The 22202-nt window shown below is 38.1% G+C and overlaps 6 protein-coding genes and 1 pseudogene across 8 annotated transcripts; 5 read left to right on the top strand and 2 right to left on the bottom strand.

Moving 5' to 3' along the window:
• Positions 1-1834: 1834 nt before the first annotated feature.
• On the bottom strand, positions 1835-4023 carry LOC18015620 (annotated as a pseudogene).
• A 910-nt stretch (positions 4024-4933) lies between these two features.
• LOC18015619 (dynamin-related protein 1D) lies at positions 4934-8357 on the top strand. Of its 3 annotated transcripts, none has more exons than XM_006397576.2 (15): positions 4934-5065; positions 5158-5221; positions 5322-5429; positions 5528-5629; positions 5763-5813; positions 5917-5978; positions 6121-6211; positions 6303-6367; positions 6506-6700; positions 6809-6928; positions 7015-7085; positions 7193-7418; positions 7502-7552; positions 7641-8039; positions 8125-8357. In XM_006397576.2, the coding sequence occupies exons 1-15, from the start codon at positions 4934-4936 to the stop codon at positions 8251-8253; spliced, it is 1866 nt and encodes a 621-aa protein (XP_006397639.1). In that variant the 3' UTR covers positions 8254-8357. The 3 variants fall into 3 exon arrangements, with proteins under 3 accessions (XP_006397639.1, XP_024010789.1, XP_024010790.1); XM_024155021.1 differs by having other exon boundaries at positions 7193-7422; positions 7521-7552; XM_024155022.1 differs by lacking the exon at positions 5763-5813.
• Positions 8358-8727: 370 nt separating this feature from the next.
• Positions 8728-10541, top strand: LOC18015618 (sister chromatid cohesion protein DCC1). Its single transcript, XM_024155043.1, has 4 exons — positions 8728-8818; positions 8932-9190; positions 9374-10291; positions 10406-10541. Exons 2-4 carry the CDS (start codon positions 9033-9035, stop codon positions 10506-10508), a joined length of 1179 nt encoding a protein of 392 aa, XP_024010811.1. The 5' UTR covers positions 8728-8818; positions 8932-9032; the 3' UTR covers positions 10509-10541.
• Positions 10542-11259: 718 nt separating this feature from the next.
• Positions 11260-11979, top strand: LOC18015617 (E3 ubiquitin-protein ligase EL5). Its single transcript, XM_006397574.2, has one exon. The coding sequence runs from the start codon at positions 11309-11311 to the stop codon at positions 11744-11746; it is 438 nt and encodes a 145-aa protein (XP_006397637.1). The 5' UTR covers positions 11260-11308; the 3' UTR covers positions 11747-11979.
• A 2634-nt stretch (positions 11980-14613) lies between these two features.
• On the top strand, positions 14614-16462 carry LOC18015616 (endoglucanase 15). Its single transcript, XM_006397573.2, has 4 exons — positions 14614-14795; positions 14892-15545; positions 15642-15923; positions 16068-16462. The coding sequence occupies exons 2-4, from the start codon at positions 14931-14933 to the stop codon at positions 16383-16385; spliced, it is 1215 nt and encodes a 404-aa protein (XP_006397636.1). The 5' UTR covers positions 14614-14795; positions 14892-14930; the 3' UTR covers positions 16386-16462.
• Positions 16463-17491: 1029 nt separating this feature from the next.
• Positions 17492-19583, top strand: LOC18015615 (endoglucanase 14). The gene is made up of 4 exons (XM_006397572.2): positions 17492-17726; positions 17851-18504; positions 18580-18864; positions 19107-19583. The coding sequence occupies exons 1-4, from the start codon at positions 17502-17504 to the stop codon at positions 19422-19424; spliced, it is 1482 nt and encodes a 493-aa protein (XP_006397635.1). The 5' UTR covers positions 17492-17501; the 3' UTR covers positions 19425-19583.
• A 22-nt stretch (positions 19584-19605) lies between these two features.
• On the bottom strand, positions 19606-22033 carry LOC18015614 (ribose-phosphate pyrophosphokinase 5, chloroplastic). Its single transcript, XM_006397571.2, has 9 exons — positions 21795-22033; positions 21515-21697; positions 21056-21304; positions 20796-20939; positions 20510-20677; positions 20371-20440; positions 20206-20287; positions 19958-20117; positions 19606-19859 (listed from the first exon to the last, which is right to left on the bottom strand). Exons 1-9 carry the CDS (start codon positions 21891-21893, stop codon positions 19821-19823), a joined length of 1194 nt encoding a protein of 397 aa, XP_006397634.1. The 5' UTR covers positions 21894-22033; the 3' UTR covers positions 19606-19820.
• Between the last annotated feature and the right edge of the window lie 169 nt (positions 22034-22202).

The raw sequence follows: 22202 nt of genomic DNA, 5'->3' as shown, positions 1-22202 counted from the left end.
AACAGAAAACCAAAATCTACTGACACACAAAAACAACAAAGAAACAACAGAAACACAAAAAAGCCAAAGATCCAGCAAGTAAGAGAAGAAAATTAAAACCGAAACCAAACAAGATGAGAAAGCAGCAATCACGTGCAAAAGCACAGACCATCACGTTTTTGCCGCAGCTCAAAGAACTGGAGTTCACATCATAGTTGCCACGAGCGTCCTTCCGAGGCCCGTCCTCTAACCACCGGAAAAAATACCTACAGCTTCTCCAAAAACTGACGCGATCTCCGAAATGCGTAACGGACTAAACTGCAACCGGTGACAAGGAAGTCTGAGCGGTAATCGGAGAAGTCACTTCCAACCACCATTCCCGTAGAAACCGAAGCCTCCATAGGGACCAACCTCCACAGCTATAATCTAACTGGACAACAGACCGGCGCCTCTACAATACACATCTCGAAAGGCTCCACTATCTACACTGAACCACGATCGGAGTCCTCACGAGTCAAGACCAAGACCAAACTGCGAAACTGCTGAGAATTGCTGATAACACAAACACACACCCACAGCGAAACCCGAGCCACAACGGTGAAAAGACGGCACCGGAAACTTCGTCGAACATGGTGAGAGAACAGCCGCTGAGCCACCCGCCTAAAACCACCGTCGAGAGACACTGTTGGTGGAGCCACACACGCCGGAAGAAACGAGAGCCACCACTCCGAGGCTAGCCACAAGCCAAACCTCTCCTGCGAAACCAAAACCAGAGACTGAACCCGTCCTCTAGGTCCGAATCGCTGCCGCTGGAGCCGAGGAGATCAAAGCCTACATCGCTATGAACAAAACGAGGCAGAGATGGACTTTAACTGGGGAGAGACGAACTACACCACCGAGGAAAATCGGAGAGCTCGCCGCCGGCGACGAGGACTCGCAAAGAAAAGCCGAAAGAGACCGTCGGAGGGAAACGCCGATGAACACCAAAGAAAACAAACCCCACCGAGATAGAACGACGCGAACGGCAGAGAGGCGCATCACCACAAGGAGATCGCCTTCCACCACCGCAATCCCAGAGACGCCACTGAAGCTCCGTCGCCGTCGAACGAAGACTACACACCGGAGAAACTTCACTTTGACGCCACACCGAGCCGACGGCCGAACTGAGACAAAACACCTAACAAACCAATACATTCTATTTGTTTTCACACGTCTATTTGTTTTCTACATTACTCTTATTGGTTTTTCCAAGAGAGACAAATTATTAAACCATACATTCTTACAGGATTCCACATCAATAAATCTATATTTACGCTGGGAATCGTTATTATTGCACTAGGAGATATGAGAAAGATAAAGGAAGGAGTCCATGTACCTTACCGTGACAGCAAGAAAGATGAAGGAAGGAGTACATGTACTTTACCGTGATAGCATGTTAACTCGTTTGCTTCAGGATTTCTTTGGTGACAATAACAAAACTGTGATGATTGGTATGAGTTTCACTTCTGTTAGCTTTTTGAAAACAATCTTGCATAATTTACTCTATTCACAAAATTTGTGTATTTCTTTGAGAAAAAAAATAATTGTGAACTTTTATACATAATCCCGATTTGCTATTTTTTGTTAAAAAAAATTCTATGGAATTGCAAAAAAAAAATAATTATGTTGTGTGATAGTAATAAGCTCTTAGAACTCCGAGTCTCAAACTTAAAATACAACTGGTTGTAATATAAGAATCACACTCGACATTGTTATATTAGGAAAAGAGATTTAAGAGTGTTACAAATATAATCAAAACATAAAACAGCAAAAGTGACACTATGATCAAGAAGTTTTGCAAGCTTCAAAATCATTTTTAAAGCCATTGTTCATTTTCCACCGTCCCTGCATAAAGCCCAACGTTCAGATTCTTGAATCATAGTTAACATCCTCTGCTCGTTCAGGAATTGCGTCCTTGCTTTGCTGAGAGCTGAGTTTGGTGATTTAAAAAACCTCTGCCACAAATCATAGAAAATAAATGGGATGAGAACATAAAATACAGGTCATGGTTAGTACTGGAAAATAATTTCTGCGTACCAATTAAAGGAACAAATAGTAATGGAAACAAACCTTTTCGTCACTAGATATAATAGTGGCACCAATCTTCTTTGGAGTGAAACTAAATACATCATGAAGGAATTCATTCTCCTGGTTGCCAAAATGAATGAAACAGTCAAGCGTCAGGGTTTAAAGCCTAAGAGAGAGTGGTAACTTGGAAAGAAAGGCAAATACGAAAACAGACCTGCATATGCTTGATTAAGCCATCCCCAAGGAAATGCTTCAAAAAATTGAACTGTTGGAAAAGCAACATATGTTAAAATTAACCAGTCACAAGAAAAATAGACAAAGAAAAGAACACAAGTCCTATAAAGATTTGAGAGAAACCTGAATCATCTGATACCACGTTCTTGTCTGTAAAGAGTTCCCTCCGACCTTTGTAGATGTTTCAGGTGCGTATCCACCCTAATGATCATAATTAAGTCAAAAACAAAAATAAAAATCCGACAAGAAGAGTCAAACATAAACTCATCAGGAGCGTATAACAAAGAGGAATACCTCAAGAAATACAACAAGATCTCTGAACAAATTTCGTTGGGCGTTGAGATCTTTCTTAGCAGAACCTTTACCACCTGCCTCTACAGAGAGGTCTCTAGCTTGATTGGTGACTTTAGATTTCAAGCCATGCATGTTAATCAATGCATCCTGAGACACACTTGCTTCTTTCACTGATCCATTAGCACACCCTTTGGCTTGGGCAGCAAACTTCTCTAGAGTTCCCAACTCAAATATAAGAGCAAGCGCTTCACCAGCAGCTATACGTACAGACCGGTCATCCTTTTCCAACAGTGAGGAGAGATAAGTTACGGTCCTGCAATGATAACATCAAATATATCTAATCAGCTTATGAATCCATTAACAAGTGAAACTAGGTCAAATAAATGCCCGAAGCTCCACTTACTCTTGCCAAATTTTAGGACCTAGGGTCCATCCATCAACTGTTGTGAGCAGAAACGCCCAGGAAGCGACAACACTAGTTACTACAGCAGGTGAAGGTTTTGTTGAAACAACCTACACAAATTGGCAATTTACATGTTAGCCTACTATAATCTTTAGATTCAATTAATAACATTTGTATAGATTTCATATGAAAAAGAGTAATTACGATGCATACATTAGAACCTAGCTTGGGGTGAATCATTTGCCATATTATTTGCATAGATCTCTCGGTTTGCTCTGCATTGGTCCCACCAACAAAGGTTATGATTGCTAAACACTCAAGAATCGAAGTTATCTTCAAGGCTTCACGACCAGATTTAAGGGCCTGAGAAAGAGGAGTGACGGATTCTTCCAGAATCTCTTGTGCTGGATCCCCGAGTCCAACAGTCAATGCTAGCAACCCTGGAAACACCACATTAACTGTTAGTATTATATAGCTCAAAATTAAAGAAACACTGCATAAGTAATACTCAGAGACACTAACCAATAACATGTGATGCTAATGAGGTCTCCTTACTGGACCCTTTCTTGGTACAGTGTAAACACTGATGCAATAAAGTGGCAAAGTTCTTTTCTACAAAGTCATGCTGCAGGTCGCTGTTGAATGCGACAATAATGGAGGTCAAAGCTTGCTCTCTCGTTGAACTCCTTTTCTCATAGAGAGCATCAAGTGATTGATCCAACATAACATCTTTCTGAACCTGAACTTCATCCATGCAGACACTACTTGTATCATCGTCACTATCAAACAAATCCATCGGGGCCTTCTTACGCTGAGATCCTGCAATATCTCCAGCGAAGTGAATTTTAGTTTCGTATGTCAAACGAAATCAACTTCCCAACCACACCAAGAAACCAAACTAGTAATAAAACTTTCAACGAATTCTAACGAAAGCAAATCAGAGATTTAGAAGTAAATTAATATCGAACGCAACTGAAACTAAATCAAAGAAATAAAGGTTAAATCGAGCTAAATTCAATGTTCAAAAGAAGCTTACTCTTCTCCATCGTTTCCTAGATCAAATCAAAAGCAACTTCTGACGGAGTGGAAGAAGTTTATAAATCTCGGAAGTTAATTTTCTCTTAAGGTTATTATTAATGATTCTCAAAAAGCAAGTGTCTCGTCACAATTGAACAAGTTATATATATAAAGTTTTTCTCTTATGGTTCCTAACGAAGCTATAAAATACAAAACCAAGTTCGAAAAGGAAAAAGTAGATGAAAAGGAAAACACTTGAATGATGTTAAAGAAAAAAGGAAATAGCTACATGCGCTGCATCAGATATTCAGATTCTCAACCAATATAAAGTCTACGAAAGAAATAACCACATCTACGCAAATATTGTCTGCAATTATTTGAATAATGCGTTTTGTTTAAAGAAGATATACATAACGAAATATTATATGTAAATTTTTGAACATAATCAGATAATGTTACTTATTTCGTTTTCAAAATATAAACAATTGGTCTTTCGAATCTTGAAGTAGATAAAACTTGAAATTATATATTACCAAGATAGAGAGATTTAATTGTATTTGGTTTGGGATAAACGTGTTATTATTACTAAAACATATCCAAAGTAATTATTAGCATCAGCCATTTATGATTAATAAAAAATAAATAAAAGAAAGAAAGAAACGTAAAATTATGAGATAAGATTTCAGATTTCTTTTGTATAAATGGTAAAATATCAAAAATTAAATGCTCTGAGTCAAATTTTATTCAAAGTTAAAAAAAAAAAACTTTAATTGGTTTTGGCTTTTGTTTGGTTAATCATATTGAAAACGCCCGCTCTCTCTCTCTCTCTCTCTGTTTTCTCGTTTTCCCCAACTTCCTTCGTTGGTCGCGAAATTCAAGCACTCTTCTTCTTCGTCTCTGTATTTCTTCTATCGAAACGGGAAGGTGAAAAAAAAGAAGATGGACAGTGTGATCGGGTTGGTTAACAGGATGCAAAGAGCATGCACTGGTCTCGGCGATTATGGCGGCGGTAACAACGCTCTCTCTTCTCTTTGGGAAGCTCTTCCTTCCGTCGCCGTCGTCGGTGGCCAGGTTTCGTCTCATCGTAATAACTCTAAGACTTAGGTTTTTCTCTTAAGCTTTGCTTTTTTAAGCCTTTTGTTTCTTCTTCTTCATGAGTGTAGAGCTCTGGGAAATCATCGGTTCTTGAGAGTATTGTCGGGAGGGATTTTCTTCCCAGAGGATCAGGTTTGTGATTTTTAATCTCACACTTTTGGTTTTCACATTTGATAAATGGAAAAAGGAGACTTATTAGAGAGGATAAATTTTGTTTTATTTATATATTCAGGTATTGTTACGAGGCGGCCTTTGGTGTTACAGCTTCAGAAGACGGAAAACGGAACAGAGGAATACGCCGAGTTTCTCCACCTTACCAATAAGAAATTCACCGATTTCTGTATGTACCTATATATATATATATATGTGTGTGAATGTGTTTGTTTTTCTTGGCTATAGTGAATCCATCATATTCATGTTAGCTTTCGTGTCACACAGCTTTGGTTTGCAAGGAGATTCAGGATGAGACTGATAGAATCACTGGGAAGAACAAACAGATATCTCCTGTTCCTATTCACCTCAGTATCTTCTCTCCCAATGGTTGGTTAACCATCTCAAATCCATGGATTATTTACCTTCTATGATTATGCTCTTTTACTTCAGCCAATTTTTATAAAAAAAAATCCAACTAACAATATCAGTTTTTCTTTCTGTTCTTCTTTGAAATACACAGTTGTGAATCTTACTCTGATTGATTTACCTGGTTTGACTAAAGTTGCTGTTGGTATGTCTTATTTGTCTCTGCCTCTTTTGGATCTCCTTATATTTTTGTTTATTGCTCCGTGCTTTTGTAGTAACTTGTTGACATTGTCAAAATTTGTTTCCAGAAGGACAGCCAGAAACTATTGTTGAGGATATCGAATCTATGGTTCGCTCATATGTCGCAAAGGTGAGAGTATTCTTACACTTTCTTTGGCTTGGTGATTCTGTTAAGTTAATATATCGATCCTAGTCACTTGTCTTGTAGTTTGAAACTTATGATCATTATGCTTTTATTAGTTTTTCAATATGTTTTTCATTCCCCCACACAGCCCAACTGTCTTATACTAGCAATATCTCCTGCCAACCAAGACATAGCCACATCGGATGCGATCGAGCTCGCCAAAGAAGTGGATCCAACAGGTTTGTTTGTTTATTTGTTCAGCAAATTCATGCTGGTGGTTTCTCTAGCTAAAGCTTATGATACGGTTTTCTCACTTTCTCATTGCCCTAGGCGATAGAACCTTTGGAGTTTTGACAAAGTTAGACTTGATGGACAGGGGAACTAATGCATTGGATGTAAGTGTTTTCCCAAGTTTCACTCTTTTTCTTCTTATCCAATTCTCTTTTTTTCTTTGAAGTAGTTATGTAGGAATTTTTACCTGCCTGATGACCATTTCGAGTCTTACACTATGATTGAATCTTTTCCTGGTTAAGGTCATCGAAGGAAAGTCATACAGGATGCAGTATCCTTGGGTTGGGGTGGTGAACCGTTCACAAGCAGATATTAACAAGAATATTGATATGATGCTTGCGAGAAGGAAGGAGCGAGAATACTTTGAAACCAGTCCTGACTATGGTCACTTAGCCTCTAAAATGGGCTCAGAATATCTTGCAAAGATGCTCTCTAAGGTTTTTACTCAATGAAACCCCTTTAACACGCATGAGCGAGCTCAGCTTTTGGTCGTTCTGTTTTAATTATGATCTTTTGTTTTTTTTTTCTTTTTTGTTTTTCCTCAGCTCTTGGAATCAATTATCAAGGCTCGTATTCCAAATATCATATCCTTAATAACCAAAAGCATCGAGGAACTCGAAACAGAGTTAGATCGGTTGGGTAGGCCTGTCGCTATTGATGCTGGAGTGAGTACATACATTTTCAATGAGATTCTTTAATCTTTCCCCTTACTCTATATATCTGCGGTATGCTTAAAATTTGTTGGTCTCAGGCTCAAATATACACTATTTTGGGAATGTGTCGTGCATTCGAAAGAATATTCAAAGAGCATTTGGATGGAGGGTAAAAACATCTCATCTTTCAATCTTTTTTTTTAGTTCCCTCCAAATTTCTTGTAATGGTGGATTAACTCTTGTCTAAACTTTTGAATTTCAATAAAAAATTCTTAGGCGTCCTGGAGGTGCCCGTATATATGGAATCTTTGATAACCAGCTTCCTGCAGCCATTAAAAAGCTTCCTTTTGATCGTCATCTTTCATTGCAAAGTGTAAAGAGAATTGTCTCAGAATCTGATGGCTATCAACCTCATTTGATTGCACCTGAATTGGGTTATCGTCGTCTCATTGAAGGATCCCTAAATCATTTTAGAGGTCCAGCTGAAGCTTCTGTGAATGCTGTAGGTTCTTTTCCAGTTCACATGTTTTTTCATCAGTATATTATTTATATGTAACAAGACCGTTACGAATGTGATTGTACCAGGTACACTTTATCTTAAAAGAGCTTGTAAGGAAATCGATCGCAGAAACTGAGGTGAGATTGTTATGTTAGAGAGAGTGAGTAAATATATATATATAGAGGAAAAAGGGCTTATTGAATCTTTGTTTGGTAAACAATGCAGGAGCTAACACGGTTCCCTTCGCTACAAATTGAGCTAGCTGATGCAGCAAACTCATCTTTAGAGATGTTTCGAGAGGAAAGCATGAAATCGGTTCTTAGATTAGTCGACATGGAGTCTTCATATCTAACGGTCGAGTTCTTTCGTAAGCTTCATGTAATGGAAACTACACAAGGAAACCAAACACCGTCTCTGTCTTCACAACCACAACCACCAATGACAACAACAGAGCAATACGGGGAAGGACAGTTCAGAAAGATAGCTTCGAATGTAGCTGCTTACATCAACATGGTTTCGGACACACTTGTTAAAACCATTCCTAAGGCCGTTGTTCATTGCCAGGTCAGACAAGCGAAACTCGCTTTGCTCAATCACTTCTACACACAGATGAGTCAGAGTCAGGTATGTTTCTTACTTACTCCGGTTAAGTTCGGGTTTGTGTGTTTGGTTTAGGGTTTGAGGATGGGTTCATGTTCTTTTTTCGCAGGGGAAACATTTGGGGCAGTTGCTAGACGAGAACCCGGCTTTGATGGAAAGGAGATTGCAGTGTGCAAAGAGGCTCGAGCTATACAAGAAGGCTAGAGATGAGATTGATGCAGCGGTCTGGGTTCGATAACCAAGCTACATGTCTCTCGCTTCCTGTGATTTAATGGTTTCTTGGTTTAGTTAACAACTTAAAGATATACAAATAGTTCAGATATATAGACCAGAACGAGCTATGACAGGATTCGTTGCTTCCAAAGTTGTGGTTATAGATTCTAATCGTTTTGTTTTATATCTCCGTCTTTATTAAAATTCGAATTGTTGATACGACCCACATCTCTTCATCGGAAGCCATCTTATCGTCGTCGGAATCAAATTCCTGAGATTTTCCGACGAACGGTGCTGTAGTCTTCAGTGAGACTAGTTAAGCGAAATTTGGGAACTGTGGGTTATCTTAATGCCGTGGCGTTTTACAAGAGTGATTACAGACTGGGCGCCGTTTTCGGTCTAAGCCTTTTCTAGTTTGGGCTTTTTAATGACTTGGGCCTTCTGTTCTGTTAAGCGGAAAAGAATCAAAACAGAAACCTACGCGCCTGAAAATGGCGGTGGACACAAGGCGGGAAACTGTTCAGCGGAAGAGCCCTAGCGAAAAAGTTCAATCTCTATTCCTGAATCCTGCGATTCGGCAGTTTTATCAGGTTCGATTTCCCAATTCATGTAGCATCTTGAGTACTTTGTATTTTTTTATCGTGAATTTGATTTTTCGAAAAAAAAAAAATCTGATTTCTCTGGTTTTCCGATTTCATTTCAGTCGCGAGCTCCGATTCCATATAAGGCTTCGTCACGATATTAATCAGTGAGCGAAATATTCATATTCGCTTTGATTTCTGTAATTTTACTGAAATTCTAGTAATGGAAGAAACTGGGATAAATGGAGGAGCTCAAGCAGTTATAAATCTGGGAATTGGATCTTCGGTGCCAATTTCGTATCATTCATGTTTTGGGCCTCATGAGGATCTACTTCTTCTTGAAGCTGATAACAATCTTGTCTCAGATATCTTCAATGGAAGGTAAAATTTCAAAGCTTTTGCTTTGATTTTGCAGTTTATAATCGAATCGATTTCCAGAGAAAAGTCATCTCAATTATAATCAAATGAAGTGAAAAAAAAAAAATTAACTTTGCATGAGATGCTGTTTCGCTTGTGTTGTTAGAGGTTTTAAGAGTTACTCAGGTTGTTCTCATTTATCTTCAGGGTAACCTTGAGGGGACTTCCTGATGAAGATGCCGTTCTCTGCATCAAGTCTAAGACTTATGCAATCAAATTTGTTGGTAATTCCAATTCCATGTTCCTTATTCCTCCATCAATTTGCCCCGGTTTCCTCGAAGATTCACATGTTTCCGGTTCGAACGATAATGGTAAAGTGTCTGTCATCAAAATTGCTCCTGGTAACATGGAGCTTGTTGAGGTTTCTCCTAGGCTTGACAAACTCAAGCAGCTTCTCTTGGAAAACCCTTTTGGTGCTGGTGAAGTAGAAGCCATGATGGATGATGACGACTCGGACCATAACGGAAAGAGAGATCTAGCGTTATACACATGGAGAGATTTGGTTAACACAATTCAAGCCAGCGACGAAGAATTACGCAATGGCTTGCAGAGTGTTTCCGCTATTGAGATTGATGGTTACTGGAGGGTTGTAGATGAGAATTACCTAGACATGATTCTGAGAATGCTCCTTCACAACTGTGTACTGAAAGATTGGTCATTTGATGAACTCGATGAAGAGGATGTCGTGAGTGTGTTAGTAGCTGATGAGTTCCCTAGTAAACTCGCGAGTCACTGCTTGAGCGTATTTGGCTCTAAGGTAAACGAGACTGATAAGTGGAAGCTGGAACCGAGGCTGGTATGCGTGCACTTTGCTAGACAGATACTGAGAGAGGAGAAGATGAGACTGGAGAGTTTCATGGAAGAGTGGAAGAAGAAGATTCCAGAAGGTATGGAAGGAAGGTTTGAGATGCTTGAAGGAGAGGTTTTAACAGAGAAAATCGGGATCGAGACACGGGTTTATACATTCAGTGTACGTTCTCTCCCATCAACTCCAGCAGAACGGTTCTCTGTGCTCTTTAAACATAGACCAAAATGGGAGTGGAAAGACTTGGAGCCTTACTTGAGGTAATTATCCAATTTTGTGATGTAACTTATTATTCATCAGAAGATGAGCTTTTGATTTTATGAATTGATTTGAGTTCTTAGTCTTTCTTTCTTTTTCTTCTTTTGTTATTACAGGGATCTTCATGTTCCTAGAGTTTCTATGGAAGGTTTGCTTCTGAAATACACACGCAGAGCACAACCTAGAGCTGATGCACAGCCTGTCTTTAGTGCAAGATAGATAGATTCTCTATTTCTAAAGTTTCATCTTTGTTTTGTGTTATTTTTGATGTTATAATTTGTGAAATTAATAATTGTCACAAAATCGTTCAATTTTTTTATCTGCATATGCTTCTTTTTTTGGGCCAAACACTTATTCTCTGAAAACTATATTTATTTGGCTGGGCCCGAAAATTTGAAGAGACTTGATCTGGTTGTCAGCTCATAAATATACAGAAGAACGTTAAATAAATGGAAAACGTTTTTATTTTTGTGCAGAGAAAGAGACTTTTGTGTTGTACTTTGTTTGAAAATTAGAAGCAGGAAAATGGACTACGTTACATGTGTTGAGAGGGTTTCTAATTTTTATTCTTAATTTTATTCTTAGGGAGGGTTTGTTGCACCAGCTTTTCGTTATTTAACTATAAACGAGCTTTGTATATTAATAAACTAATCAATCTAAGCTCAGCTCAATTCTCTTTCTATGTATTTTAGCATCGTTAGATAAAACGTAAGACTCAAGAATTTGCATGACTAGTGACCATTTGAAATATTTAATGATTAGATTACTAAGTCAAATTGAAGAAGCATTCGATCAAAATTGACGAATTTTTTTGACATCTTGGATTAGTAAGTGCTTAGAAACTACATCAGATTAGATCATCACCGTTCATTTCATCCAGATAACCCCACAATGTAAATCAAGACCGTTCATTTTATCAAGATAAACCCTTATATATACACCTTCACAAAACAGAGCTTCGTTAGTTGTGCCAAAACCGCAAAACATTATCTCTGAGAAAACTTTAAATTTTCTCACGAATGTTTACTGAATCTGTGATTAGATTTTCTCAATTGATCGGCGAATGCGTCATCATCGTCTCCGTCGTCGTCTTCTCTCTCCGTCTGTTCCTTAGATTCGCTTCCTTCCTCGCGAGCCGTCCATGGCGTCGCTACCGTACATTCACGATTCGCCGCCGGAGATGGGGGAAGATAACGGCGGAGGAAGAACATTCATCACCGTACTGTGCGATTTGTCTCCAAGACGCGGCGGAGGGAGAGAAGATGAGGAGGTTAACGGCGTGCAGCCACTGTTTCCACGCCGATTGCATCGATCCGTGGCTGGAGAAGCGGTCCACGTGTCCTCTTTGCAGAGCTCAGATCCCGCCGGTGCCGCCGGGAAATCCTCTGATTGCGTTAATTGTTCCTCCCGGCGTGATCGAGTTGTTCACCAAAGGAACCATCGTCTCCGATGCGTAGGCTTTAGCTCTTTTCGTCATCATTACATTCATTAATTTATTAATGAAGACTTAAACTGAGTGTATCAATTTCTTAGATTGTTAGACGAATTTTTTTTATTTAAAAATATTTATACAGACACATAGTCGTGTAATTCTCAATGTATTTATTGTACTTATCACTCAGAAAAAAAAGGCAAAGTTTCACTACAAAAAACTTCTAAATTTAATTTCTTATCTTTTGGGAAAAAAAAAACAGTTTATATCTACTCCAATATGTAGCAACAGTAATTTTTATACAGCCTGAAATTTTTAAACTCCAATATGTTAGACGAAAGAAAAATACCTCAATATGTAATGCTGTGGAAAATCATCTACATTTATGAATAATTAGATCTATATATGTTATGGGTAAAATATATTTATTTTGAATTTTTCTTAGAAAATCATCGTTTCTAAGAAATATATATATATATATATATATAAACGTATTGTTGGATAATAATAGTATACGGTTATAGCAATAACATACAAGTTGGCAAATTTCGATTTGTTTTCATCAACATACAAGCTAATTTGTATTAGTGTCGTTTATGTATTACTATCTGAGTTTAAATGCGATGGAGTGAGTGAGGGTGAATTGTTGAAAAGAGAAGAAAAACAAACCTCCACCAAATTTAGTCACCGAATAAAGCTAGATAATGATAGTATTAATTAGTGTCCATTAATGTCTTTATTATAAGTACACTCCTCGTTACGTTTACAAATTTCTTACCAAACCCACCACCTAAAAAAGTTGGTCCAAGTCTCCAACAGTTGGTTTTAGTCTTTCAAAATTATGATTTGGTGAACAACAAACATTTATGTAAGACTTCTAAGTAATAATCTAGGAATTCTTGTATTTTCATAGAATATATATAGCCATTTTCTATAGTTTTAGTTTGATTATGAAAATTTTTTTCCCATATGACTTATGCACTAGTTTTAGACCAATATTATCATTCGAACTTAGTAGTTTTAACTTATTGCGAACCTCTCTTTTCATTTATCACACACTTTAGTCGTCGCTTAAATTGCCTCCACATAACTAGCATCAAGCAACGGTGTCACTATTAGTCTGTTACAAGGGAATCTCGTCTTCTTATTTACAAAACTAGGTTTAATGTTTCGATTTCTTGTGTAAAAAGTAGAAAGTTTGATTTAGCAAAATATATCTCTGGAAATAAAAACAGTGTGACAAAGAAAGAATAAATTAATGTTGTATTAATAATGTATTATGAAAATCTCTACACACCTTTCATGGACATTATAAATAAACTAATGAAGAATTATTTTTTTATTCAATCTCGATTCTGTTTGTTTTTATTTTTTTAAGATTTATATCCAATACTAATTGATTTTGGTTCAGAGTTTCGAGATGAAACGTAGTTTTTGAACTTGGTACATACTCACCACTCACCAGTAACCACTTATTATCGGGATGGAACCCATGAACTCCATAAGTGTGATGTACTGATGTATTATTACTGTTTGTATGCCAAAGTGACAACTATGTTATTATTATTCACGGATCCAACGTGTTTTCACGTGCCATAACATTTTAAGTTGCCATGAAAGAAAAGAATAAATGCATTTCCGGAAGAGAAATCAAAACACGACTCTTCTTCATCTACAAGCAACAGTACTACAACTATAATTTTTCTATATTTCTAATGGTCTTACATCACTTCAACCAATAAAAAGTTGTAAGTTGGTCTCGTCTCATTTAACCTCATAATCTCTTCAAAATTTTTTTTTTTTGGGTACATTGTATAAAAAATCAAGCATTTTAAAGCTGTAGAGGGTATAAGTTTTTCCAATGCTCAAATTCTAATAATTATGGAGCGAAAGATAGTTCGGTAGACAATCATGGTCTCTTCTTATTCAGGATGTGCTCGATTCCAGTTGAGAATATTCACTCTTGGAACGTGTATCAAGTAACAGTTCCATATTTTTTGTCTATCTTTTTCGAGTTAGGGTATGTGGAATATCTATCTATCTTAAAGTACTTGAGATATATTTAAGAATTTTTTTTTATTAATCCTAGGTTACGTACGCTTTTACACTTATAGTTTTGTGTCTCGAGCCAATAATTCTTTTGTTTGACAAAGGGTTGACATTAATTAATTGAAATCCAGAATTCTTATTATATTACATTGGGAGTTATTACAACTCTTGTTATTCAGTTTCTTTGCCATAAAATTAGGAAAAATATGAGACTGCGTAATGTTGGTACAATCCACTGAAACTTTGAACTTTCTAATATGTTGCCAATTCCGTGAAGATTTAATACATTGGTCATCAGAATAATCCTATTAATTATTTAGAATCAGGAAATATTTATACATTTCTATTTTTGTAAAGCTACGTATACTATTATATAGCACGGAAATTAACTGTAGAGAGTTTAATTAAGAGAGAAAATAATATATTTTCCATTGGCTCCGCTCAGGATTCATGAACTTTTTTTCTTGTTGAAGGCATTCACGAGCTTACGATAATTTTTCTGGTACCGCTCATTGATTGTACAGATACATCCTCTACGTAGTGAAAATGGACCACGTAAAATCAATAAAAAAAAGATACGTATATATAAGGAAACATATAGATATAGATACATCCTTTATATAGTGAAACAAGGATCACGTAAAATCAGTAAAAAGATACGTATATATAAGGAAGTATATATATTGATTATATAGAAACGAAAATACACCTTTTTGTTCGACACGGATATATAAAAATATACGTATAGTCCTGTATTTTTTTGTAGTTAGTGAAAAACGATCAAAACAATGTCTAGTGTATTAAAAAATAAATCATCACAATGCTTCCGCACAATCAAAAGCATTTGCATTGTGTTATTAGTATTATCGATTACTCGTGTAGCTGTTTATGCAGATGCAGATTATGGAGAAGCTCTCACAAAGAGTCTTTTGTAATTTGAAGCTCAGCGCTCTGGAACATTGCCATCAAACCAAAGAGTTAATTGGAGAGGAGATTCTGCACTCAGAGATGGTTCTGATGCTCATGTAATTTAAAACCTAAATCATTCTCTTTTCCATTGTTTTATGGTAATGAGTATTTATTAATCGAAATAAGTTATTGCTAATTAATCGTAAATATAGATTGATCTCACCGGAGGTTATTATGATGCCGGAGACAATATGAAGTTTGGATTTCCGATGGCATTCACTACGACGATGCTAGCTTGGAGCAGCGTAGAGATGGCATCACAGCTCAAGGCCCGCGAGGAGCACGAAAACGCCCTAGCGGCTCTCAAATGGGCCACTGACTATCTTATCAAAGCCCATCCAGAGTCCAATGTCCTGTATGGACAAGTGGGCGATGGTGACTCGGACCACGCGTGTTGGATGAGACCCGAAGATATGACCACTCCACGTCCTTCATACCGCATTGATGCTCAGCATCCAGGTGCTGACTTGGCAGGTGAGACAGCTGCAGCGATGGCTGCAGCTTCTCTAGCATTTGCGCCCTCTGATGCAGCCTATGCCAAAAAACTCATTGATCACGCGAAAGATCTATTTGAATTTGGTAAAGACCACCCAGGGGTCTATCATTACTCCATTCCTAACGCGGCTGGCTTTTACCCGAGCAGTGGTTATGAAGACGAGTTGTTGTGGGCTGCGGCTTGGCTTCACCGGGCCACTGGAGACCAGGCTTATCTCGATTATCTAACACAAGCTTCTAATAGCGGAGGTGCAAGGTTTGTTTTCTCATGGGACGATAAGTTCTTGGGGGCACAAGTCTTGGCAGCCAAGGTAGGTTGATATGTATTCTATTCTCTAAGGAGATCATACCCTAAATTAAAATAACAAGAAATAAACATTTAACACTAAGGTTTTCGTAAATGTTAGCTTGTGTTTGAAGGGAAAGTGAAGAATGAAGGGAAGATCGCAGAGTACAAAACTATGGCGGAGCAGTTTATCTGCAATTGTGCTCAAAAAGGTTCTAATAACGTTAAGAAGACTCCGGGAGGTTTGCTTTGGTTCTTGCCGTGGGACAACCTCCAATACACAGCTACTGCTTCTTTCGTCTTGTCTACTTATGGTAAATACCTTGAGGCTGCACAAGCCTCGGTCCAGTGCCCCAATGGTGCCCTTAAAGCTTTTGATCTTCTCGACCTCGCTCGAGCTCAGGTTTGGCGGGCATTCAGATAGTCCGTTTTCTCATATTAGTTTTTAGGTTTACGAGAATTTATGACCGGGTTAGAAGACTATATTGATTCAATCTGTTCAATTTATTTTTTCATATGATGATAAGCACATTGTTTATGTTACCAGGTAAACTACATACTTGGGTCAAACCCGAAGAACATGAGCTACATGGTTGGATTCGGGACCAATTATCCTAAGAGACCACACCATAGAGGAGCCTCTATAGTGTCAATCAAGAAAAATCCTAAACCGATGACATGCAATGAAGGGTTTGAAGCTTGGTACAACAATCCTGAACCGAACCCTAATGTTTTGTTTGGAGCAATTGTAGGTGGACCGGACGAGAACGATGCTTACCAAGATGAACGGTCTGATTTTCAGCACGACGAGCCCGACACCGTCACCGTTGCTCCTTTAATTGGTGTTTTGGCTGCCATTGCATGATCTTAACTAAATTACACATCTCTGTATTTGTTTCTTATATTTACTGTCTTTGGACCTCATTTTTCCAAGAGGCTCTAGCTTGCGACTAATTAATTATTTTTTGGTATGTGTGGAAATGAAATCAAAATTCAATTTGTTATGATATCTTGATTTTGAGACATAATGAGACTTTGAGTTATATGCAGAGAGAAAACATATTGACCAATACTGTCAGACCAAATTTGAGTCCCTACGTACACGGCTACACAAACCAACAAAATGTATAATACGTACATCTATCTACTTTTGAAAGAGAATGCAAACAATTTTTTCTAATAGATAATCATGTTTTATTAAAATCGTAGGACATTTATCGTAAAATATTATTTCACATTTTTCTCATTATTAGATCAGTTATATATACATAATTTAATTATCTATTGCTTTGTTTTCAAGTGTTCTATTCATATTTAGCCTTTTGTACATTCAATCTAGGTTTCTTTTCTTGTTTATTTTTGTTGCATTTTAATATTTTATACGACTTAGAATTGAAAGAAAGCATTCCCTATTCCAAATATTTGACAAGATAAACTATAAATACCATATCTTAAAAAAATTATGGTAAGATTGCTCGAAGAACTTACAAACGGCTATATTCTGATCTTTTAGATAGAATATCGTGTGGAAGAAGAACCTTTGTTATCATATACAAAGACGTATCTGATAAATTAAAGGAAATAATTGTGATAAAAAGAAGTGTATTCTATTTTGTCTTTAGCTCTCATTGAGCGTAAAATTGGGTTCCATTGTGAAGATAAGTATTTTGTCCTTTTATAGAACTTAATCTTTACGTTGGTTTGTTGCTGCACATGATCCACATATTTCTCTTTGATTTATCCTCTCCTCGTAACGTGTCCCAGATATGGGGGAGATCAAAGACCAAGTTCTGTAAGATGTTCTTAGACTCTTGGTCAAAGACGATCTTATATTGACTTAGTGAATTGCACCAAAACATGGGGTTTATGGCTAAATCCAATACCAACACCAAGGATTCCATCTTATAGATTCTCTATAAATAGTTGAATACATACACACGCATAAATATGTCAACACAAGTAAAAAAATTATCAGAAAACGATGTCTCAATTGAAAAACGAATCTTCACAATGCTTATGGACAAGTATTTGCATAGTGTGGTTATTAACGTCGAAGGCTCGTGGAGCTGTCGCCGCTACAAATTATGGAGAAGCTCTCACAAAGAGTCTTTTGTATTTCGAAGCCCAACGCTCTGGAAAATTACCGTGGAACCAAAGAGTTAACTGGAGAGGAGATTCTGCACTTAGAGACGGTTCTGATAATCATGTAATTTAAACTCATTTCTCTTTCTTTCCTTTTTTTTTCCCCATCAAGGTGAGAATTATAATTATTTCTATCGTATTACAATAAGTAAAATATGTCCGAATTGTTTTAAAAATATATAATATAGGTTGATCTCACCGGAGGGTACTATGATGCCGGAGACAACATGAAGTTCGGATTTCCTTTGGCTTTCATGACGACAATGCTAGCTTGGAGCAGTATAGAGATGGCATCACAGCTTAAGGCCCATAAGGAGGACGAAAACGTCCTTGCGGCTCTCAAATGGGCTACTGACTATCTCATCAAAGCCCATCCCGAGGCCAACGTTCTTTACGGACAAGTCGGTGACGGAAAATCGGACCACGACTGCTGGATAAGACCCGAGGATATGACCACTCCGCGTCCTTCATACCGCATTGATGCTCAGTATCCAGGTGCTGACCTGGCAGGCGAGACAGCTGCAGCGATGGCTGCAGCTTCTTTAGCCTTTGCACCATCAAATGCAACCTATGCAAAGATACTCATTGGTCACGCAAAAGATCTATATGAATTCGCCAAGGCTCATCCAGGCTTTTACCACAGCTCCATTCCTAACGCGAGTGATTTCTACGCGAGCAGTGGATACGAAGATGAGTTATTGTGGGCCGCGGCTTGGCTTCACCGTGCCACTAACGACCAGACTTATCTCGATTATCTAACACAAGCATCTGATATCGGAGGTTCCAGGAATGTTTTATCGTGGGATAATAAGTTCTTGGGCGCACAAGTCTTAGTGGCCAGGGTAGGTCTGTCTCTATTTTCACTAACTTATGCGACAAGAAACAAAATAAAAACTTATATTGTGCAAATAATGCAGCTTGCACTTGAAGGAAAAGTAAAGAGCAATGAGAAGATGGAAGAGTACAAGAGTAAGGCGGAGCAGTTTATATGCAACTGTGCTCAGAAGGCCGGCTCAAACAACGTAAAGAAAACGCCGGGAGGCTTGCTTTGGTTCTTGCCGTGGAACAACCTCCAATACACCACCGCCACTTCCTTTGTCCTTTATGTCTATTCTAAATATCTTGAAGCCGTCAACGCCTCCATCAAATGTCCCGAGGGAGATCTTCAAGCTTCTGATCTTCTCAACCTCACTCGTGCCCAGGTAGCTAAGACCTAATTAACATATGGTTCCAACCACAAAACATTAATTTTCCTTTCAAAAATAAAAGATATAAACTTTGCTTAGATAATCATTATTATGATTGATTGTTCATCAACTTCTATCTCAGATATAACCAGCATATATACATGAAATAACCATAAAGCTTTTTGTATACTAGCTAAGATTATATTCTTTTTATTTATGCATGCTTAAAAATTTACAAGTGTTATCTATATGTGTAGGTAGACTACATACTTGGGTCAAACCCGAAGAACATGAGCTACATGGTTGGATTCGGGACCAATTATCCTAAGAGACCACACCATAGAGGAGCCTCTATAGTGTCGATCAACGAGAACAGAACTAGTATGAATTGCAGTGAAGGATTCAACCAATGGTATCACAATCCTGCACCGAACCCTAACGTACTAACCGGAGCAATCGTGGGAGGACCCGACGAGAACGATGCTTATGGAGATGAGAGGACTGATTTCAACCACAGTGAGCCTGCTCCCGCCACCGTTGCTCCATTTGTTGGCGTTTTGGCCGCCATTGCTTGATCTTTCTCTCTCTCTCTCTCTCTCTCTCTCTCTCTCTCTCTCTTTTTCGTAAACTTATTTCATTATTAATTTATAACTTCGAAAGGTCTTAAGACTCTTAACTGTAAATTTTGTCTTCAATACACAATAAATTTGATATAATTCAAAAAAATAAATAAGAAAAATGTATTAATCGCAAAACTAGTACGAAAAACAAAATCTCCGATTCAAATAAATGTAAAAGAAGGAACTGTAAATATTCAAAAAAAAAACTTGGTTCCTTTAATCTCCTCTACAAAAGTGTTTCATTCACACTCAAGTCTCAACATTTACAGCACAAAAGAATTTGTACATTATCAGAAATTCATACTACTGAGAGGCTATAAGTCGATTCTCTAACGTTGTTGCATTGATCAATCAATCAATCCCCAATGTCGAAAATGGCTCAATAGCTCCCTGAGACGTCCCCCCCCAAAAAAAAAAAAAAAATTAGAATAGACCCAATATTTCACTAAACAAAATTTGCATTTCAAGTACTGTTTTTGGTTACTTACAGAGCAATCATCGTGAACACGCCAAATTGTTTCCCCAAGAAGGTTTGCTACTGAGAGAACTGTAAGCTGAGGGAAATAGTTCTGCTCTGATAATGGAATCGTGTTGGTTATGATCACCTCTTGAAACAGACCGCTCGATAGTCTACTGATTGCAGGAGGGCTGTTTCCATATATATATAGACACAAATACATGTCAGAGCTTCTCTCTTTACATTTCCAACACGTAAGAAAATACTTCAAAGACTTACCTAAAAACGGCATGAGTGGTACATGCGTATACTTCTCTTGCCCCCTCTTGGTGTAACAGAGCCGCACCTTTGCTTATGGTTCCTAATTTGTTATAGCATAAGAATCTAAGAAACAATGAAGAGTGTTTATGGATAAGTATACACAGATAGAGAAGTATAACTCACCTGCTGTGTCAATCATGTCATCCACCATTATAGCCACTTTCCCTTTAACATCCCCAATTAGGTTCATCACCTACATAATATGGATCAAGGAATGTCAAAGCCAGTCTTGGTTAAAATGTATTTGCCAATGGGTTTTTACCTCTGCAACATTGTGCCCATGTCGTCTTTTATCAACTATTGCTAAAGGAGCATCAGAAAGCTTCTTGGCAAAAGCGCGAGCCCTTGCAACTCCACCAACATCAGGTGATACTACCACCAAATCACCAGAGGATATGGCTTTGCTTGCCAGGTAATCAAGTATCACAGGCTGTTTATGAATATTATTAAGCAGCAAGAAAGAAAAAGGAACCATGAGCAATTCCATTTACTCAAGAGGAAATCAGTGGCTCTGAATCATTCATTTCAAGATAGGAACCTTTAATTACCTGGCCGTAAACATGATCGACTGGAATATCAAAGTAGCCCATAGACTGTCCAGAGTGAAGGTCACAGGCAAGGACACGGTCTGCACCAGACTCTGTTATCAAATTGGCGACAAGCTTGGCAGCAATAGATTCACGTCCTTGAGTCTGCAAGAATTTATAGAACAAAAGTATAAACTTTGGAAACAGACAGTTATGCATGTAATGCTTTGACAGAAGAGTGACTCCAAGACAGATTCTACAGTTTCGAGAAAAGGACTTGCCTTTCTATCAGCTCGAGCATAACCAAAGTAAGGAATCACAGCCGTAATGGTTTTGGCCGATGCTCTCCGACAAGCATCAATCATAACGAGCAGTTCCATAAGGTTTTCATTCGCAGGTGGGCATGTAGGCTGTACAAGGAACACATCGCATCCCCTTACACTCTCTTGCAGCTGAACATAGATCTCACCATCAGCAAACCGTTTAATCTTGATTTTCCCAAGCTCCAGACCCAAATAGCAAGAAATCTCCTGTTTCAGAGATGAGCGAACGACAAGATCCATGAATTCACAAGAAATCGGTTTCTCTTTCTAATCGTTTAATAAGCAATTGAACATATATCCAGTTTCGAGCTACTAGTTCATGCACTTGAACAACAATCCGAAGTAGAAATCAGTTTATTCCCAGTTGTTCATGAAGTAGAAGAACGAAATTCCAGTTGAAGCAAATTAAGAAAGAACCTGAGCTAAGGCAGGATTAGCAGTGCCAGAAAATATACGAAGTCGTGTATTGTTCTTGTAAATCGCATCTTCCAAACGTGTCCCGGAAAGAAGAGCACTTGCGGGAATGGTGTCTCCTGAAAGCAGATGGAAACCGGCGGAGTTTCCGCCGTCGAACTTGTACGGATCCGCCGCGTTACACCTCTGTATTTACACAACCAATAGAAAGAACAAGATTCATTAAACAACTGATACCAGGTAGAAGGATAGCGACCGAGAGAGAGAGGAATAGGAGACTTACAACAGGAAATCGAACCGAAGAAGGTTGACGAATCAGAGAAGAAGAGCGCCGGAGATTAAGCGCCGGCAAAAGCGATGGTTGAACAACAAGAGACGCCATTTTTGTTTTCGCCTGAAATCGATTCACACGGAGAATTACGAGAAATGGATCCGGAGAGATTTTAGGGTTTTTGAAAAGCTCAAGAACAGTAAAAGGAGTCTACTTCTAACTCGCCCGCGAGATTACGAAAACGACGACTAAAATTCACATCGGAGTACTCTGCTTCGTTATATAGTCAAAATCTCATTTTATGGGGTCAACCGTCAAAGTTTTAACTTTTAACTAACCGTAACTGAAAAACTAACCGTCATGATATCTCTATAGCCAAAACAGTCAGGATCCGAAACTGATATTGAATCTTGATATCTC

The sequence above is a fragment of the Eutrema salsugineum genome, unplaced genomic scaffold (genome assembly GCF_000478725.1).
Source record: "Eutrema salsugineum unplaced genomic scaffold, Eutsalg1_0 scaffold_22, whole genome shotgun sequence".
Lineage (NCBI taxonomy): Eukaryota > Viridiplantae > Streptophyta > Magnoliopsida > Brassicales > Brassicaceae > Eutrema > Eutrema salsugineum.
This window is presented reverse-complemented; position numbering and strand designations above follow the sequence as displayed.

Coding starts and splice junctions, on each gene's coding strand:
- LOC18015615 (XM_006397572.2), top strand. CDS start 17,502: ATGTCTCAATTGAAAAACGAATCTTCACAATGCTTATGGACAAGTATT. Junction 17,727..17,850: donor GAGACGGTTCTGATAATCAT/GTAATTTAAACT, acceptor TATATAATATAG/GTTGATCTCACCGGAGGGTA. Junction 18,505..18,579: donor CACAAGTCTTAGTGGCCAGG/GTAGGTCTGTCT, acceptor CAAATAATGCAG/CTTGCACTTGAAGGAAAAGT.
- LOC18015617 (XM_006397574.2), top strand. CDS start 11,309: ATGTTTACTGAATCTGTGATTAGATTTTCTCAATTGATCGGCGAATGC.
- LOC18015618 (XM_024155043.1), top strand. CDS start 9,033: ATGGAAGAAACTGGGATAAATGGAGGAGCTCAAGCAGTTATAAATCTG. Junction 9,191..9,373: donor TCAGATATCTTCAATGGAAG/GTAAAATTTCAA, acceptor ATTTATCTTCAG/GGTAACCTTGAGGGGACTTC. Junction 10,292..10,405: donor GACTTGGAGCCTTACTTGAG/GTAATTATCCAA, acceptor TTGTTATTACAG/GGATCTTCATGTTCCTAGAG.
- LOC18015614 (XM_006397571.2), bottom strand. CDS start 21,893: ATGGCGTCTCTTGTTGTTCAACCATCGCTTTTGCCGGCGCTTAATCTC. Junction 20,441..20,509: donor ATGGGCACAATGTTGCAGAG/GTAAAAACCCAT, acceptor CATATTATGTAG/GTGATGAACCTAATTGGGGA. Junction 20,118..20,205: donor ACCACTCATGCCGTTTTTAG/GTAAGTCTTTGA, acceptor ATATGGAAACAG/CCCTCCTGCAATCAGTAGAC.
- LOC18015616 (XM_006397573.2), top strand. CDS start 14,931: ATGAAGTTTGGATTTCCGATGGCATTCACTACGACGATGCTAGCTTGG. Junction 15,546..15,641: donor CACAAGTCTTGGCAGCCAAG/GTAGGTTGATAT, acceptor CGTAAATGTTAG/CTTGTGTTTGAAGGGAAAGT. Junction 15,924..16,067: donor TCGACCTCGCTCGAGCTCAG/GTTTGGCGGGCA, acceptor TTATGTTACCAG/GTAAACTACATACTTGGGTC.
- LOC18015619 (XM_006397576.2), top strand. CDS start 4,934: ATGGACAGTGTGATCGGGTTGGTTAACAGGATGCAAAGAGCATGCACT. Junction 5,979..6,120: donor TTCGCTCATATGTCGCAAAG/GTGAGAGTATTC, acceptor TCCCCCACACAG/CCCAACTGTCTTATACTAGC. Junction 6,368..6,505: donor GGGGAACTAATGCATTGGAT/GTAAGTGTTTTC, acceptor TTCCTGGTTAAG/GTCATCGAAGGAAAGTCATA.